Genomic DNA, 20,486 nt, shown 5'->3' with positions numbered 1-20,486 from the left:
GGCGTTCCCAGGCCAGCCGGGAGACAAAGTCTTCCCAATGTGTCCTGGGTCTGCCCCGTGGCCTCCTACCGGTCGGACGTGCCCTAAACACCTCCCTTGGGAGGCGTTCAGGTGGCATCCTGACCAGATGCCCGAACCACCTCATCTGGCTCCTCTCGATGTGGAGGAGCAGCGGCTTTACTTTGAGCTCCCCCCGGATGGCAGAGCTTCTCACCCTATCTCTAAGGGAGAGCCCCGCCACCCGGCGGCGGAAACTCATTTTGGCCGCTTGTACCCGTGATCTTGTCCTTTCGGTCATAACCCAAAGCTCATGACCATAGGTGAGGATGGGAACGTAGATCGACCGGTAAATTGAGAGCTTTGCCTTCCGGCTCAGCTCCTTCTTCACCACAACAGATCGATACAGCGTCCGCATTACTGAAGACGCCGCACCGATCCGCCTGTCGATCTCACGATCCACTCTTCCCTCACTCGTGAACAAGACCCCGAGGTACTTGAACTCCTCCACTTGGGGCAGGGTCTCCTACGCAACCCGGAGATGGCACTCCACCTTTTTCCGGGCAAGAACCATGGACTCGGACTTGGAGGTGCTGATTCTCATCCCAGTCGCTTCACACTCAGCTGCGAACCGATCCAGTGAGAGCTGAAGATCCTGGCCAGATGAAGCCATCAGGACCACATCCTCTGCAAAAAAGCAGAGACCTAATCCTGCAGCCACCAAACCGGCCACAACGTGCAGCGCTTAAACACATGGCTACTTTCAATTTGATTAGCGTATATAAAAGCGTGCGTGGTCTGGGCATGCAATGTCAAGCTAACTCCTGAGATCAATTCCACGTTGATTGCGATGTAACAGAGAAATGTGCTTAGACGTGTTCTGAATTTTCACTGGCGTAAATACTTTTCAAATGTTCTTGTAGTCAGACAGTATTTTTGGTATATTAGATGAAATTTTTACCTGACATGTTTCGACTGTCATCTGCTGTATTCTTCCGGAGGGTCACCTGACCATTGTGACGTGTTGCCTGTCAGCTGTTCTTATAGGCGTAGCCAACCAGGCAGACCTGTCAAGTTTACCTGGTTGGCTCCCCCCCGCACCCCCTGCTGCCAATAGATGGTTAATGGAGGAGGGACTCCCAGGTATGTGAGAGCATGAATGCTTCCTCATTCCGATTGATGTGGTTATTTATTTTGCAATGATCTGATATGGCTGATTTCAAGATTTCCTGTTCAGATTTTAGTTTTAGGCTTCTTGTGAACCTTCCAGTTGTCTCTTTTTCACATTCTTTCTGATGTTCTTTCTTTCTTGTGTTGAATGTCCTCCCTGTTTCTCCGATGTATGATTTTCTGCATTATTTACATGGGATTTTGTATTTTACATTGCATTTCTTGTCTTGTTCTACTTTGTTCTTTGGATGTACAAGTAAGTGTCTTGTTTTTATGTGAGGTTTAACTGTTGTTTTTTTTGTGTGTTTTTTCATGACCCGCTGTATTGGTTCTGTTATTCGGTCCAATGTATGGTTTTCCTTAGTTTTTTTCTTCTTTATTCTCTTTTCCTTGTTATTGTTCCCCTTTTTTTGATGGCCCAGGTCGGATATTGGCAGTTTTTGAATGCATTTTTGATGTGTTTCTCGTCCTTTTGTCTGTCTTCTTCTTCTGTTATGATGTTGGCCCATTCATAGAGTGTCCTCATGACAGTCTGTGTTCTGTGGGATGATCAGAGGTCCAGAGTAGAAATTGGTGTCGGTTTTCGTTGAACAGTAATGTTTAGACTGTCGTCATGTTTGTTGTGTATTTTAATGTCCAACAAAGTTATGGTCCCGTTTATTTCTTCTTCATATGTGAATTTGATGTTTCCAGTCCTGTCAGTATGTTGAGGAGGTCTGTAAGCTCCTGTGTGTGTCCCATTTTTATTTTCTCCAGAATGTCATCCACGTATCTTCTCCAGAATGTGGGTCTGCAGTGTATGGGTGCTGTGTTGAGGGTAGTAGTTTCCAGGTCTTCCATTAGGAATAGCTGATGAGGGGTCTCCCTTTGCGAATCCCTCTTTTTGTTTATATACTATTCATTTGTATTGAAATTATGTCTACATATGTATGGCCATTTTGTCTTACTACAATAAGACTTAATGAACCTTTTCGAGCGACATACATACTTTTGTGGATATGAGCGTATGTCAATTTTTAGACGGAACGCTATGCAACTCTCGTTACATAAGGCCCCAGGTGAGACATTTGGAGGTTTGTTTGTTTTTTACCTAAATGAATATGTTCTAATCATTGTTTATACAGGTTGCACATTATTATACCAAGAAAAAGAAGGGAGTGTGTCACTTTCATAAAAACATTATGATAATGATATAATGATATGATAAATGGGAAAAATGCGTGATATGATAATGTCATTATCAAATAGTTTTAATGTCAATATCAAATGCTTTTTTCTTTTATAAAATATTTGGTGTGTCTCTTATATTTTTGTAATTTTATCTGAAGCAGCACCATCTCTCCTCCATAAAAACATACTTTTTATGATCACATTAATTTTGTCTTAAAGAGGAACTGCAATTTTTTTGGAAGTTTTCCTATCATTCACAATCATTATGTAAGACATGAACATGCATGCATTCACAAAAGTAAATAATGTGATAAAAAGTCCGCTTACAATGGAGCCTATGGTAGTCGCTCTATTCTGCCTCCAAAGCCCTGAAAAAACATCCAAACACTTCCATCAGGATTTTATGATGTACGTAAATATGTAATGTAGTAAAAGACACATTTAAAATATCATTTAATATTTAAGTATTTTGCTATATTAAGCATATGCGGCACATTAATTTAAAAAACACATCACGTTTGCTTTTTTTCTTCCCCAACATCACTGAATATTACTCATTGTAGACTTTATGAGAGCCAACAAACATAATAAAACATCACTTACTGTGCAATGTCTGCTATCAGTAGAATGCCAATTGATTTTAGATAAAGAATATCTTCGCGAAGAAAAGTGGGGTGAAACTAAGCGTCTTTCCATGTCGTTTTCTCCATTGCTGGGTCTAGACTGCATGTCAAAGTGTACCAACTTGTCGGAATACATACTCATCCTTCCACTATCCAGGTGATAGGCATAATTTATGATCTACAATAAACTTACACAATAAAGGAAGCGAGGAAGCAGCTTACCACTTGAAGGTATTAACGTTGGCACACACACTTGTGATCACAACGCCGCTATAACTAGTTTATCTGCGTTAGCGCATATAACAACAATATCACTAATACTTAGTTAATATTCAAGTCCTGAAGTATTGTTTGTGTTTTTTGGATGGTTATTTATAGGGTTGTATGGGCAGAATAGAGGAACTCCCATTGCGGACTTTAATTTACGTTTTTTTAAGTGTCAGAATGCATTAAAAAAAAAATACATATGTAGTCATGTTTCTCATAATGATTATAAACGATTTGCAAAATTCTGAAAAAAGGCGGTTCCCCTTTAAAGTCCAGTTTAGAGAGGTATTTGATCTTAGATAATTATAATTCTCCATCATGGCTGACACATTATTTCATTTTATTCCAATTCATATCATTTCATTTCATTTCATTGAAAGCAGTAACACGTGATTTTTGCATATGGCAAAAATCTAAACAAACATTGGCTTCCTGTATTACAAATGCCATGTTTGTTGTTTTAAACAAAAGTTGTTTAAAAAAAACGCTGGCTTCTTCTTAAACATTGTAGAGACATGTGTCTACTCGCTGGCTCGTGATCTTCTCCCAGTTGTGCGAGTCAGAGTACTGCTTCAGTGGGCACTGGAGAACCTAAGCATCCAGTGTTCAAATTAGAAATTGATAGTGTAAAAATGTATATGCAAACATTATTTTACCAACATTGTGCAAGCAGACCAGCAGTAAGCTACGCCCTCTTTCTCTTTCTCTTACACACTGAATTGGCCTTAGTGTGTGAATGTGAGTGTGAATGTTGTCTGTCTATCTGTGTTGGCCCTGCAATGAGCTGGCGACTTGTCCAGGGTGTACCACGCCTTCCGCCCGAGTGCGGCTGGGATAGGCTCCAGCCCCAACCGGGACCCTGAGAGGGACAAGCGGTGAAAAATGGATGGATGGGTAGACACATAAGTTAGGAGGTGAAGCGGCAACACACGCAAAAGCCTCATGATCGGTTTGTGTTTAAATTAAGTGATTTTTACTCAGGAAAATGTTAAAAAATATATTTTTAATCATACAGGAAATACATCTTGACCTTTTTTTTCCTATTTTTTTCCTCCCCTGCCTACCCTGACCACACGACCCTGCTGTACATTGTACAATTAGCTCACTTGCTCGGTTACTTTAAAATTATTACATGTTTGCACAGAGACCTTTTTTCAAAGCATAAAAGTGAATAGAAATAGACAAAAATTCCTTTAAAAAAGATACGCAGAGTATAGAAAATCAAGGGCAGGTTATGAATTAATTAAACGGATGAACACAGTCTTTTGAATGTGTATGTTTGTTATACTGTAGTTTATTTATCTTCAGGTTATTAGGTTGGAATGAACAGTAAGCCACGGTGTACATTTAGATGAGTATTTTTTTTTTTTTCTCCTCACCTAGGAGAAATAGTGCTCATGGTGGACATTTACATAAAACAATAATGCCAAAGTGTAGCCATTAAGGCTGATTTTCAGCCAATGTCCCAATAGCTAAGTTGAAGATGGACATAACTTTAAAAATGTTTAGAGGAAATATTAAGAGGCACTCGTTAGCTCTGTGCATCCTAAATGGATTTGTGTACTAGAATGCCAACTGGATTCTGTCTGAGCCGGAGGGTGCTGATACAGTCTTGTGCATACTGACTTACTGTTGTTTTGATATTTTGCAGCCATCACTATGTGTTATTAACAGTGTTGGGTTAGTTACTGCAAACCAGTAACTAGTTACAGTTACTAGTTACTTTATTTCAAAAGTAACGCAGTTACTAACTCAGTTACTTACACCAAAAAGTAATGCGTTACTGTGAAAAGTAACTATTTAGTTACTTCTTCTACTTTTTTTTTTCTAGGCTCCCATTAATGACCTTTTAGCCTTCATTTCAGTACTGTTATTGCACTGGAGAATAATACAATCTGTTGATCAACTTGACATGCATTTGCATCACTGAACTCTGCTAAGCAATGTGCTCTACATACAACACACAAAGACAAAGATATGTTTCAAAGGGCCAATTTATTTCAGGCCAGAACAAATTGACAAAACTATTTTAAATAGCTACAACATCCATCCATCCATCCATTTTCTACTGCTTATTCCCTTTGGGGTCGCGGGGGGCGCTGGAGCCTATCTCAGCTACAATCGGGCGGAAGGCGGGTTACACCCTGGACAAGTCGCCACCTCATCGCAGGGCCAACACAGATAGACAGACAACATTCACACTCACATCCACACACTAGGGCCAATTTAGTGTTGCCAATCAACTTATCCCCTAGCTACAACATAACATACATAAGTAACAAACAGCATAATAACACTAACACTAACCACGTTAAACCCAGATTCCGAACTAACAAAGGTCTTAACTCATTCTCTTTCTATGCCACTTCAATATGGAATGCACTCCCAACAGGTGTAAAATAAAGGGCAACTCTATCCTCCTTCAAAACCGCACTAAAAGAACACCTCCAGGCAACTACAACCCTAAACTAACACCCTCCCTTCCACATAATACCTCTTCGGATTGTAAATAATCAAATGTAGACACTTTTGCTTATACTTTCTGATCTCTCTCTCTATGTCCACTACTTGCTATACATATCCTACCAAGTCAGTCTTACACTGTTTCAATGTCCATTTCTCTGATGATGCAATTGTTGATGACTGAAGTGTTGATACCAACCAACCAACCAAAACCTAAGCTGTCCTCTGAGTGAGGACAGCCTGTCGTCACGTCCGCTTGGCCAACCAAAAAGTAACCACAGAACACTATACCGTATATTCTGTGGTTACTTTTTGATTGGCCAACGGTTTACGTATTGCGCACCCCCCTCCCCTCCCCATCTCACACCCAGACACACACACACACACAGAGAGCACAGAGGAAGGATCAGAAGCACATCTCTGCTTCGTTGCAAAAAAACACACTCAGATCCTCAGTTTCTAGCCGATACTACATAAAAAATAACGTAAAATAACGCAGTAACGCATCATGTAGTAACGGTAACTGAGTTACTGAATATAAAAAATAACGCGTTAGATTACTAGTTACCGCCGAAACCAACGGCGTTACAGTAACGCGTTACTAACACTGGTTATTAATATATGAGATTTTCTTTAAAAAAAAAAAAAAATTCTAATTACTACTTAAATAAGATTTGTTCATGCTGTCAGGTTAAATAACTTACAGTTCACTTTCTCCTTTCATCAAGATACCAAATGCGGTACTTGTAACAAAACATGTTCCACCTCTTGTGGACGACGAGATGGGTTGTATTTTGAATTTAAAATATGAACGAGTGTACACAGATATGTTCCAACACAGCAGGTTTTCCAAGTTCGCTGGGACTTCTGCCTGATGAAGACACGCCTTTTCACTGCTCCCGTCATGTTTGCTTAAAGTTAGTGTTTTGTACCCTTCCAGGTTGCAGAATGCTATTTTGGGTATTTTCTTTTGTTTTGAGTATGGGTTTTTGAATTAGTAATGTTAAAACATCTCATTCCGTTGAATCGAGTCCTTCACTGAAAATGAATAATTTGGGGAAGAATGTGTAACTTATTTTAAATATTTAAATGCATTTATGCTGGTTCTCCTAACAATATATATATGTAATGATAATAACAATAATATAATAATCAGCATCATTAACATAATAATAATAATAATAATAATAATAATAATAATCCGATTGTAGCTGAGATAGGCTCCAGCGCCCCCGCGACCCCAAAGGGAATAAGCGGTAGAAAATGGATGGATGGATAATAATAATAATAATAGTTCCTCTTTGTACTTTGTGAATACTTGTAGTTTGAACAGTCTCTTAAACTGAATCATATTGGTGCTTTGTTGAATTTTCTTGTGTCATCCATTCCATAATTTAATTCCACATACGGATATGCTAAAGGTCTTAAGTGTTGTATGTGCATACAATAGTTTTAAGTTAGAATTTCCTCTAAGGTTATATTTCTCCTCTTTTGTTGAGAATAATTGTTGTACATTCTTGGGTAGCAGGTGATAGTTTGCTTTGTACATAATTTTATGTTTGCAAATTCACCAAATTGTTTAATTGCAATATATTTGATTCAGTAAATCAAGGGTTTGTATGTTCTCTATATCCAACATTAAGTATTAGTCTAACTGTTTTTTGTTTTTTTGTAACATCGTTAGTGAATGAAGCGCACATTTGTAGTTGTTTCCCATATTTCTACACAGTAACTCAGGGTATTAACACTAGCGAGCAGTAGAGAATATGCAGTGAGTTTTGCTCCAGAACATATTTTGCTTTAGTCATCATTGATGTGTTTATTGATACTTTATGTTGTATTTTCTACACAAATTTTCCAGTTCATTTTATCATCTATTATTACACCCAAAAATGTGTTTTCTTTTACCCTTTCAATGTCTATTCCGTTTATTTGTATTTGTATTTGACTTACAGTTCTACTGTTACCGAATAGCATTATTTTAGTTTTACTGAGGTTTAAGGATAGTCTGTTTTTGTCAAATCAACGCTTTCATTTATTTATTTTTTTCTGTTTTTATTTGTATTAGCCTCTGTGTGTTCTCTCCTGAACAAAACACAGTTGTATCAATCTGCAAATAATACCAACTTCAAGTCCTTTGTAACTTTACAAATGTTGTTTATATAGAAGTTTGAACAATTTTGGTCCCAGTATTGATCCCTGAGGTACGCCACAATATATATTCAGCTCTGTAGACGTGTGTTGGCCTATCTATTTAATAATAATGTAATAGTAATAACAATAATAATAACTAGTACAACAATATAAATCATATGAGAGGCAGGTAAAAAAAAACAAAATGGTGACAGTGTTTCCCTGAAAAACACTTACTTGTAGCCAGCCAGTTGAATTATTTTGATAAAGTAAAACATTCAAAAGGAAAGTCCTGACACCCTTAGTAGACACTGACAGGGGTGATTGTTACATGTGCACACTTGTCACTTGACTTTCATTAATTTATTGAAAAATATTAAAATAGTCAGCGTAAAAAAAAAAAATTCAATAATATAATGCAGACATTATTAAATGACAATATTATTCTTACATTAAAAGGTAATTAACGAAAACAACTGGCAAATAAAGTATACAATGACGCATAACATGTGTATTCTTTCTCTCTTTGTTTTTAGTGAGTCAAAGCGGCTTAGCAGGAGATGTCTGTCCAGATCCTGGAATTCCAGAAAATGGCAAGAGAATGGGATCAGCCTTCCAGTGAGTACTCTTTGCATTTAATCCCAATCATCCACTGGGACCTCAACTATTCTTGATCCGATGAGCTACCTGAGGAAAATGTTCTCCAAAATACATTGTTTATAATGTGGAGATGATAAATGATCCTCAAAGGTGTTTTGTAGAAAGTTAATTAGAAATGTAAACAGATTATTTAATCCTACCATTTCTCCTTGTCTCAGCAGTTACTAATGGTCTCTTCACTTCAGGTGTTCAACATTAATATTTTGTATTTGACTTCATGTTTAATTTCATGATGTTTCATCAGATATAGTGCATATTACATCTCGTTCATTCACCCACACCTCACACAGGGCACCAAAAGGTGACTTTGATAACATAATATTGCAATATAAGATAATATACACCGCATATTATTAGATATCATTTTCAAGCAAGAAACATTGGTTTTAAAAACGTTCCAATAGACAATAACCCACTGATCACAAGATAGCAGGTGGAGATAGCATACAACACATTTTTATTACCTTACGCCTATCTTAATATTTGTTTTAAATTGCAGCAAAAGGAATTAATGTGTCAGAAGAAGGTGATGGGTCCCGGTTAGTGAACACTCATTTGAAGTCTCACTCCTAACAGAAAAAAGTGACAATTCCTGATCTCACTGAGAAAACACTGCACGATGCAATCTTCCCCAATGCAACATCTACAGCTGCTCATCTTGTTTTCTTTTAATTACAAGAATATTTTTTTCGGCCAAAAACATTTAAATGATAATCCTTTAGTGTCTAGCTCCTGCTGTTTTTCATTGTCATTAGTTACTATGGCTGCACAAATGTAATAGGGCTATTATTGCAGTTTGTTAGCTTTTGGAAGGTCATTACCGGGGTGTGTGCATGTGCTTGTTGCGTAAGTGTGCATATATCATCATTTGTATTTGTTGGGCGTCCTTTGTGGAAAAATATGATAAAGCGCTGAGATGCAGTAGCTGGAACTACAGGGAAGCATACTTGCCAACCCTCCTGAATTTTCCAGGAGACTCACGAATTTTAGTGCCTCTCCCGAAAATCTCCCGGGACAACCATTCTCCCGAATTTCTCCCGATTTCCAGCCGGACTTAAGGCACGCCCCCTCCAGGTCCGTGCGGACCTGAGTGAGGACAGCCTGTGGTCACGTCCGCTTTTTCTTCATATAAACAACGTGCCGGCCCAGTCACGTTATAACATTTACGGCTTTTGGCGAGTGCACAACTGCACACACAACAAGAAGGAGACGAAGCAGAAGAACAAAGAAGAGACAGTCATGGCGACGGCGAGTGACAGAGAATAGAACGATGATGGACAATTCAACCCTAAACTCACTCCTTTCCTGCAAATTAAATTTCACAGATGCTGCCTGTAATAAATGATACACGGGTTGTACTTGTATAGCGCTTTTCTACCTTCAAGGTACTCAAAGCGCTTTGACACTACTTCCACATTTACCATTCACACACACATTCACACACTGATGGCGGGAGCTGCCATGCAAGGCGCTAACCAGCAGCCATCAGGAGCAAGGGTGAAGTGTCTTGCTCAGGACACAACGGACATGACGAGGTTGGTACTAGGTGTGGATTGAACCAGGGACCCTCGGGTTGCGCACGGCCACGCCGTCCCCAGAGTGATCTAAGTTGTTTGTTGCCATCTCCTGGTGAATGTTGGGTATAGTGTTCTGTGGTTACTTTTTGGTTGGCCAACGGTTTACGTTGTATTGCGCACCCTAATGGAAAGTGTGGGAGTCGTTCTGAAGTATGAAGTAAAGAGACGTAACTTCATCACCTTGCCTGGTTATTGACTCCAACCCAGAATATTACACTGCCCATACCTATGCTCCTTCAAAGGAGGTGCTACTGGCTGCAAAGCACTGCACTTCCAAATACAACAATGAGTAGAGGAGTGTGTGTGTATATGTCTAAATAAATGAACACTGAAATTCAAGTATTTCTTTTATATATATATATATATATATATATATATATATATATATATATATATATATATATATATATATATATATATATATATATATATATTTATATATATATATAATAAAATACATATATATACATATATAGCTAGAATTCACTGAAAGTCAAGTATTTTTTGTATTTATATATATATATATATACATATATATATATATATATATATATATATATATATATATATATATATATATAATAAAATACATATATATACATATATAGCTAGAATTCACTGAAAGTCAAGTATGTTTCTTATATATATATATATATATATATATATATATATATATATATATATATATATAAGAAATACTTGAATTTCAGTGAATTCTAGCTATAAATATACTCCTCCCCCCTTAACCCCGCCCCGCCCACCTCAATTTTAATTTTAATTTGACTTCTTTATTATGTAAAGCAGATTTGGTCACATTTTCAGTAGACCCATAATACATTCATAAAAGAACTAAACTTCATTAATGTTTTTTGTGACAAACAAGTATGTGCTCCGATCATTCTTTTAGAAAAAAATAAGAGTTGTAGAAATTATTGGAAACTCAAACAGCCATAACATCATGTTCTTTACAAGTGCATGTGAACTTTTGATCGCGACTGTACGTCTCTATGCTTCACTCCCAGACACACAACACTTCCTCTTTCTCCGCCAAAACAGTGCATTCACAGTCCATGGGAACAATGAACATAATAACACACTAAAATACACATTAATACTAGCAAGTCGTTATATTATGAATTAATATATATATATATATATATATATATATATATATATATATATATATATATATATATATATATATATATATATATATATATATATATATATATATACAAGCGGTGGAAAAATGGATGGATGACTGAGAGGATTGGAGTAGTCTCTAGACTCTTAAACTATTCTCAACAAAGTACATTTAAAAATAATAAGCAGCAACAATTTAAAAATAGAGCAAAACAATATGTAGTAAGAAAAAAATATTGTAATACTACTTATTGATAACACAGATTTGTTTTAAATGTTTTTTGCCTTATTAAAGAATAGCAAATTATATGATGATGTCATATTGGCCATGCCCATTATCTGCCCCTACCGCCACAGGTATCTTGGCAATCTAGGGGGAAACCTTGCATAGGATTACTATATTTTTTACAAACAGATTGATGGATAACTTGCTTTGCTTCTTGCAAGATCAGGTAAATTGAATTAAATTGAAAGAATAGTCAAAAAGTGCTTTATTGTTTCTGGCCTTTTTTAGCAGGCCACGTAAATAATGTGGTGGGCCACACAAATGAATGCAGTATATCACATAATATGATGCAGCAGGAAACATAAAATGAGGCGGAGGGCCACATAAAATGATGTAGCGGACCACATTAAATAAAGCGGCAAAATCTCATTAAATGATGTGGCGAGTCTGATTTGGCTCCTGGGCCTAGAGTTTGACACCTGTGCCCTACAGTTTGAACATAGTCTTTGTTTTTGGGCAAATGACAAAATAAGTACACAAAGCTCATTTTACCACAAAAAACATACCATGTGTGCACTTTCAAACTCACTCAGTTTTAGACACTAAAAATACAATACTTGGCACAACAGAAACATATTTTTAATTTGAATTTGACTTGTTTATTATGTAAAGTCACATTCAATGCAGTTACATAATACTTTTTTTTTCATTGTACAGTATTTAGCTGTTCCCAACTGTACTGACCTTGTTATTGAAACCTTGAAGACGGTACACAAACAAGCATGAACTGTCATCTAGAGCCAAACAGTTTAGTTTTGATTGCATGTATTGCTGTTTAAGTAGTTTTGGTAAGTGGAAATCAGATGTAATAATGACTATACTTTTTGTCAATTTGCAATTGTTTAATTATGTCATACTTGCCAACCTTGAGACCTCCGATTTCGGGGGGTGGGGTGGGCGTGGTCGGGGGTGGGTTTGTGGGGCGTGGTTGGGGTGGGGGCGTGGTTAGAGGCGTGGTTAAGAGGGGAGGAGTATATTTACAGCTAGAATTCACCAAGTCAAGTATTTCATATATATATATATATATATATATATATATATATATATATATATATATATATAAGAAATACTTGACTTTCAGTGAATTCTAGCTATATATATATATATATATATATATATATATATATATATATATATATATATATATTTATTTTATTATATATATATGTATATATAAATAAAAGAAATACTTGAATTTCAGTGTTCATTTATTTACACATATACACACACATAACACTCATCTACTCATTGTTGAGTTAAGGGTTGAATTGTCCATCCTTGTTCTATTCTCTGTCACTATTTTTCTAACCATGCTGAACACCCTCTCTGATGATGCATTGATGTGTGGCACGCACAAAAGTGCTTTCATCAAATGCATTAGAGTCTGGAATCTTCCATCTCTCCCTAGCATGGCCCAAAACCGGTCAATCTTTGCTTCCTGAGGAAAATCTTCAGTGCCAAACACTTGGTAGTCCACTACTTCTTTCCGGAGGCTATCCAGGTCCAATCGCAGCTGCGGCTTGGAACTTACAAGCTGTTATGAGAGTAGCGTATGTGTGTGTGTGGCACTTTAATAGGTGAGCATGTGAGGTGAGTGACATCTGTGAGTGTGTGGGCAAGAGAAGAGAGGGAGCGGTAGCGAGAGTGCGGGCGGGGATTAGTTTGTTTTGTGTTGGATTGGCTGTGTGCAAGCAATCAATAAAGCAAGATTTGCAACTAATCGCCGGACTCAGGCAGGAAAGGTGCAACAAAGCGTATTTCTTCATCTTACTCGTCGTCAGCGTCGCCATGGCTGTATCTTCCTCGTTCTTCTGCTTCGTCTCCTTGTTGTGTGCGCAGTTGTGCACTGCACTCTGTAAAAGCCGTATATGTTATTGATGTTATAGATGGCAGTATTGTCCTGTTTAAGAGTGTCACAGCATTGCTGTTTACGGCAGACAAACTGCTTTACGGTAGACAAAAACATGACTGCTGTTGTTGTGTGTTACCGCGCTGGGAGGACGTTAATGAAACTGCCTAACAATAAACCCACATAAGAAACCAAGAACTCGCCCTCGATCATTCTACAGTTATAATGTGTTTGGGCAGGCACACTGTTTATATCGTGGGAAAGCGGACTCAGGTCCGCATGGAGCTGGAGGGGTCGTGGCCTCCAGCTCCGCCTGAATTTCGGGAGATTTTCGGGAGAAAATTTGTCCCGGGAGGTTTTCGGGAGAGGCGCTGAATTTCGGGAGTCTCCCGGAAAATCCGGAAGGGTTGGCAAGTATGAATTATGTCTCCTGGCTTCATAAGGCTAGTTGTTAAGGGCTATAGCGCTTCTTGTTGCCTTGGCATACACAGAACTACCTGCAAATACAATTGACAAATGCATTTATATGTAGACACATTTCTTTGGACCCAGCACCCTCTTTAAAACCCTTTTGATTTACATAAAACACATTGAAGTGTATTCCTGCAGCCAATGTTCATTTCCAGGGTGGAACTTTGCATCTAAGTGTCAAGCAAAGGACTCAACCCTGCATGTTGACAGAGAGGTGTGTACACCCATGCATTGTAACGCACCAGGGTGCAGCCTCTGAACAACCAAGAGTTTGTGTAGAAACCGCTTAGATATTGTGTATTTCAGCTGAAAAGAGACATTGGGCTTTCACAAGGAAGACGTCATGTGGACTTGTACTTGCATGGCTGAATGTCATGCTCACATGTTAGACAGCAGGGTGTCCTTGGCATTAGTGATCTTAAGAGAAGGATGATAGACCAACAACAAAGGCGTGAAACACTTACATAAACGAATATGTAAGGGGAAGCAACCGCATATAGAAAATCTGTCTTTGAGCGAATTATTTTCTCACTAGAAAGCCATTCGCATGTTTAAAATCATGACCTTTATATCTACTGTACGCCGTTGTTGCTATAATGTCTCTCTGACTTTCAATGAGTGTAACATTATGACAGTGACACTGTCTCACGTTGACAAGCCTTGTTATTGTTTTGTCTCCCAAAATAGAGTCGGATCCAGCGTCCAATTCAGTTGTGATGACAGCTACGTTCTTCAAGGATCCAAAAGTATCACCTGTCAGAGAGTGACGGACACACTGGCTGCCTGGAGTGACCACAGGCCCATCTGCAGAAGTAGGTTTTCACGCCTGTCACCTCCATGCAACCTTAATTGATGTCATGATTTACTCTTCTTGACACAGCAAGCTATAAGATTTTAATGAATGTCTTGTCTTTTGCCAGCCAGCCGCAGCCAATTTAGAAAATACAAATAGCGATATTGGTATTATATACAAAACCCAAAACCAGTGAAGTTGGCACGTTGTGTAAATCGTAAATGATAATTTGCAAATCATTTTCAACTTATATTCAATTGAATACACTGCAAAGAGAAGGTATTTGTGTTTGAACTGAGAAACTAATTTTTTTTTGCAAATAATCATTGACTTAGAATTTAATGGCAGCAACACATTGCAAAAATGTTTGCAAAGGGGCATTTTTATCACTGTGTTACATGGCCTTTCTTTTTAACAATACTCAGTAAAGGTTTGGGAACTGAGGAGACCAATTTGTGAAGCTTTTAAGGCGGAATTATTTCCCATTCTTGCTTGATGTACAACTTAAGTTATTCAACAGTCGTATTTTACGCTTCATAATGCGCCACACATTTTCAATGGGAGACTGGTCTGGACTACAGACAGGCCAGTCTAGTACCCGCACTCTTTTACTATGAAGCCACGCTGTTGTAACATGTGCAGGATGTGCCTTGGCATTGTCTTGCTGAAATAAGCAGGGACGTGAAAAAGACGTTGCTTTGATGGCAACATATGTTGCTCCAAAACCTGTATGTACCTTTCAGCATTAATGGCGCCTTCACAGATGTGTTACCCATGCCTTGGGCACTAATACACTCCCATACCATCACAGATGCTGGCTTTTGAACTTTTGCACCAGTCTGGATGTTTTCTTTTCCACTTTGGACCGTAGGACACGACGTCCATAGTTTCCAAAAACAATTTGAAATGTGGACTCCTCAGACCACAGAACACTTTTCCACTTTGCGTCAGTCCATCTTACATGAGCTTGGGCCCAGCGAAGCCGGCGGCGTTTCTGGGTGTTGATAAATGGCTTTCGCTTTGCACTTACAGATGTAGCGACAAACTGTAGTTACTGACAGTGGTTTTCTGAAGTGTTCCTCAGCCCATGTGGTGATATCCTTTACACACTGATGTCGGTTTTTGACGCAGTACCGCCTGAGCGATCGAAAGTCACGGGCATTCAATGTTGGTTTTCGGTCTTGCTGCTTACGTGCAGTGATTTCTCCAGATTCTCTGAACCCTTTGATGCTATTACGGACTGTAGATGGTGAAACCCCTAAATTTGTTGCAATAGCTTGTTGAGAAATGTTGTTCTTAAACTGTTCGACAATTTGCTCACGCATTTGTTCTCAAAGTGGTGGCCCTCGCCCCATCCATATTTGTGAATGACTGAGCATTTCATGGAAGCTTCTTTTATACCCAATCATGGCACCCACCTGTTCCCAATTAGCCTGTTAAAAACATATTTCCTAAATGAAAAAGCAAATATCCTAAACAAAAAAATAACACCAGCAGACACCAAAACGCATCTATTAACTTTGTTTTAATCAGCCCCTGAAAGGAGAACTGCACTTGTTTTTGGAATGTTGCCTATCGTTCACAATCATTATGAAAGTCATGACGACAGATGTATTTTTGTAATGTATTCTAGCTCGTAAATACACGTAAATAAAAGTCAGCTTACAATGGAGCCAATGGGAGGTCCTCTATTCCGCCCATAAAACCCAATAAATAATTATCCAAAAACTGCCAACAATACTCTATTTACATTTCTTGAATTACCATACTATACCAACTTTATTCATAAAGCCCTTTAAAAACAAGCACAGTTGGAAAAACAAAGGGCTTTACACCACAAATAAATAGAGGCAAAGGACAGACTAAAAAATAACATTTAAAACACAAATAAAAATACACATTGAAAAAGCAAATATAAATTACCCTAAGAACAATTTGTTAGATAAAAAAACAGTTTAAAAGTTAAAAACAGTTAAAAAAGTTAAAAGCTAAAAACATTTTAAAGTAAAATTGAATATTAAACACGTACAGGTAATAGTGATATTGTTATTATAAGCCCTAACACACACAGACTATTTATAGTGGCACCATGATTACAAACTTGTGTGCCTTTGTTGACAATATCAACTGGTCATCTGCTTTTTCATTTCCCATCTTGTGGAAGTTTATTGTAGATCATAAATAATGCCGTTTACCTGGATAGTAGAAGGATGAAGACGTAATCCAACAAGTTGGTACACTTTGACAGCCAATATATAGACCCGGAATGGCAAAAAACAACACGAAAAGATACTTATTTCCACCCCGCTTTTCTTCGTTTTTAAATGGTAATACAACAAGATTCTATCAGTCAGCATCCTAATGACAGCAGACATTGTACAGTAAGTTTTATTTATTTTATTTGCACACACAAAAACACAGATAAAAGAACAATAAACAATTTAACAGAAAAATATGTGCGGGACAGACCCTAAGATCTTGTAAAAAACACCTGCCCCAAAACGTCACAATTTACACATCAGCATAATAATAATAATACTTATAATAATAATAATAATAATAATAATAATAATAATAATAATAATAATAATAATTAAAAAAAAATACAATACACAAGTCACATGCAATTCATATTATATACAACAAACATCAATATGATAATGCACTTCAGCACGGTGAACCAGGGGTTAGTGCATGTGCCTCACAATACGAAGGCCCTGAGTTCAATCCCGGGCTCGGGATCTTTCTGTGTGGAGTTTGCATGTTCCCCCCGTGACTGCGTGGGTTCCCGCCAGGTACTCCGGCTTCCTCCCACCTCCAAAGACATGCACCTGGGGATAGGTTGATTGGCAACACTAAATTAGCCCTAGTGTGTAAATGTGAGTGTGAATGATGTCTGTCTATCTGTGTTGGCCCTGCAATGAGGTGGCGACTTGTCCAGGGTGTACACCGCCTTCCGCCCGGATGCAGCTGAGATAGGCTGCAGCACCCCCCGCGACCCCGAAAAGGACAAGCGGTAGAAAATGGATGGATGGCACTTCAGACAACATGGACTTCAATTGTTTTTTTTGTTTTTAAATAAAGTGTAGTTGTAGATATGAAGAGCTTGTGGCAGTTTATTCCAAAGAGAGGGGCCTCTGTATTTTAGCGTACATTTCTTAGTTGATGTTCTATATAAAGGTAAATGAAACACATGACAGTGTCTTGTTGGGTATAGAAATATATTTCATAAGATGTAAAAAAAATACGGAAAACTATTGGTAAATCAACAAAAAAATTTACATACTTGTACATAAAAATAGCTATACTATACATGTTCACATTAAATATTGTCAAAATACTGTCCTTTTTAAAAGAGGAGCAGATGAAGACTGTCTATTGGAAAAATGCATTGCTCTCAAAAAATTATTTTGGATTAGTAAGGTTTTATAAAGGTATGAATGCCAAGTATAGATATAATATGTGATATGTGAATATATTAAACTGTAGTATAATGTTAACATACAAGAATGATTAATAATACAACAAACTTTACTCAAAATACCTATGGATTTCATCATCTTGCGACAGACAAGTTCAGTGTGTTGTTTCCAAGTAGATTTTTCATCATCAATAACTCCTAAAAATTGGTTTGAGACACCAAGCTGACTTTAATGCCATCAATATATAATTTCACCTCTTCTTTACTGTAGCTTTTGTTTTTCGTACAAAAAATCATAAAATTAGTTTTTTTAAATATTAAGTGACAATTTGTTCACTATTCAGAAATATTTAACAGTTCTTTAGTTTTGCTTCTCTTGTTAAGCAATCACAATTATAATGGGATATTGAAAGACAAACATAAAAGGCAGTACAGTCTTACAAACTTTTTTAAATCAATGTTATAGATTAGAAATAAAAGAGGTCCCAAAATGGAACCTTGAGGTACCCCAGAAACTATTGTAGCTCTGTTAGAATTTTGATTATTAATAGAAACGTATTGTTCTCTTTCATGAAGATAGCTATATAGCTATTTTAAAAGAACATTTTCAAGCCCATGTTTTTTTTTTTAATCGGTTAGAAGAATTTTTAAACTTGACAATATCAAAAGCCTTGGATTTAGATCACAAGAGTATATTTATTGTGATCTAAACCGATTGCAATCCTATCAACAAATTGTCGCAGCGCCATTTCTGTTGATATCTTTTCTCTAAAACCGTACTGATGAATATACAAAATACAGTTATCAAACAAATATTTTATGAATCTTGTATAAGCTATTTTTTCCAACACTTTAGAAAAGACAGGTAACACAGAAATAGGCAGATAGTTATTGAATATACTAGCATCCCCAGATGTATACACAAGTGTTACTTTGGCTACTTTTAAATCGATTCATACGACACCTGTTAAGAGACAGAGAGAGAAAATGTGTTAGGGGTTCAATAATGGAGTAAGCTACTTGTTTTACAAGACTGGCACTTATGTCATCGTGGCCTGGAGCAACACCTTTAATTTCCAGTTGCATTTGAAGTACTTCATTTGGAGTAGGAGGGTCAAACACATCCAGATGACAATAATCATCATTTTGTTTTGTAAAAATAGTGTTTCCAGCCATAGAAATCATTAAACCCATTTGCTTAATACATTGAATTAGAGACACAATCAGATAACTGAGAGGGAATACCTCTGAAAGAATGATTTTCATTCAGCAATTCATTTATGACACTCCAGCTGTTCATGACATTTTTACAGTATTTTTTTTTTACTTTTCTGAGTAATATTTTTTCTTGGCATCTTTTAGTATTTTAATAAACTGATTTTTATATTTTAATAAGACATAATAAGACATTTTGTATATAACTTATTTGTAGTAATGGAAGATTTATAAATAGCTGATGGATCCATAGTTTTGAAATTCTGCTTTTAAATGTATTTTTGATTTATATAAACTGAAAACATTAATCAAACAAAGCAATACATATTTGCATAAATGTTTGGTAAGCCATCTCAGCATCGTGATGTTTGAAAACGTCATCCCATGACGCATTTGCCAATTAGATTTTCATTGATTCCACATTTTTCTTAAATTCACGACGTTTCATTTCAAATTCAGTTTTTCTTTGCAAAATATTGTTAAAAAACTGAAATACTGGAAGATGATCTGTAAGCATTAAACCAGAAAAGATTGAATTAAAGAAATAAGTATTTAAAATATTATCAATTCAAGTTGTAGATGAGTTTATCCTTGTTGGTCTATTAATTAGTGGATACAAAAAATATATATATACATTGAATTTTGAAAATCAACTGAAGAACTAACTCAATATTAAAATCCCAAAGAATAAAAGCCTTATTTTTGACACTAATCATCTCCAAAGTGGATGACAGTGCTCCAATATCCATCCATCCATCCATTTTCTACCGCTTATTCCCTTTGGGGTCGCGGGGGGCGCTGGAGCCTATCTCAGCTACAATCGGGCGGAAGGCGGGGTACACCCTGGACAAGTCGCCACCTCATCGCAGAGTGCTCCAATACAGATACTTTATTGTCACTGTCAGATGGGCGATACATACACCCAATAATCAGAGTCTTCCCTCCAAAATTACTGCAATTTTGAATTTCTACCAACATTGATTCTACTTCACTTTTGCTTAAATGAACACTCAGATCCTTATTTTCAATAAATGTAAACTCCTTATTTATATATAAATAGAAACTACACCACCCGTCTTACAAACGTTTGTATTTCTCCGACATACATGTACAGCATGATACTGAGGTAATGAGTAAAGTTGTGCAATATCATTGTTAAGTCAGGTTTCAGATAAAGCAAGCACAGAAAATGTATTTTCTAAAGTTGATTAAAAAAATGATGAATACATCAAATTTTGGGGTAAACTA

General features: G+C 37.0%; 1 protein-coding gene across 1 annotated transcript in view; it reads left to right on the top strand.

Moving 5' to 3' along the window:
• The window catches only part of csmd1a (CUB and Sushi multiple domains 1a), a 1,090,750-nt gene that overhangs the window by 659,018 nt on the left and 411,246 nt on the right, over nt 1-20,486 (top strand). The window contains exons 8-9 of the mRNA XM_061964242.1: nt 8,360-8,441; nt 14,497-14,621. Coding sequence (XP_061820226.1) covers nt 8,360-8,441; nt 14,497-14,621 — 207 coding nt within the window. The remainder of the gene's footprint in view (nt 1-8,359; nt 8,442-14,496; nt 14,622-20,486) is intronic.

This window comes from Nerophis lumbriciformis, linkage group LG06 (genome assembly GCF_033978685.3).
Source record: "Nerophis lumbriciformis linkage group LG06, RoL_Nlum_v2.1, whole genome shotgun sequence".
In the NCBI taxonomy this organism is placed as follows: Eukaryota; Metazoa; Chordata; class Actinopteri; order Syngnathiformes; family Syngnathidae; genus Nerophis; species Nerophis lumbriciformis.
This window is presented reverse-complemented; position numbering and strand designations above follow the sequence as displayed.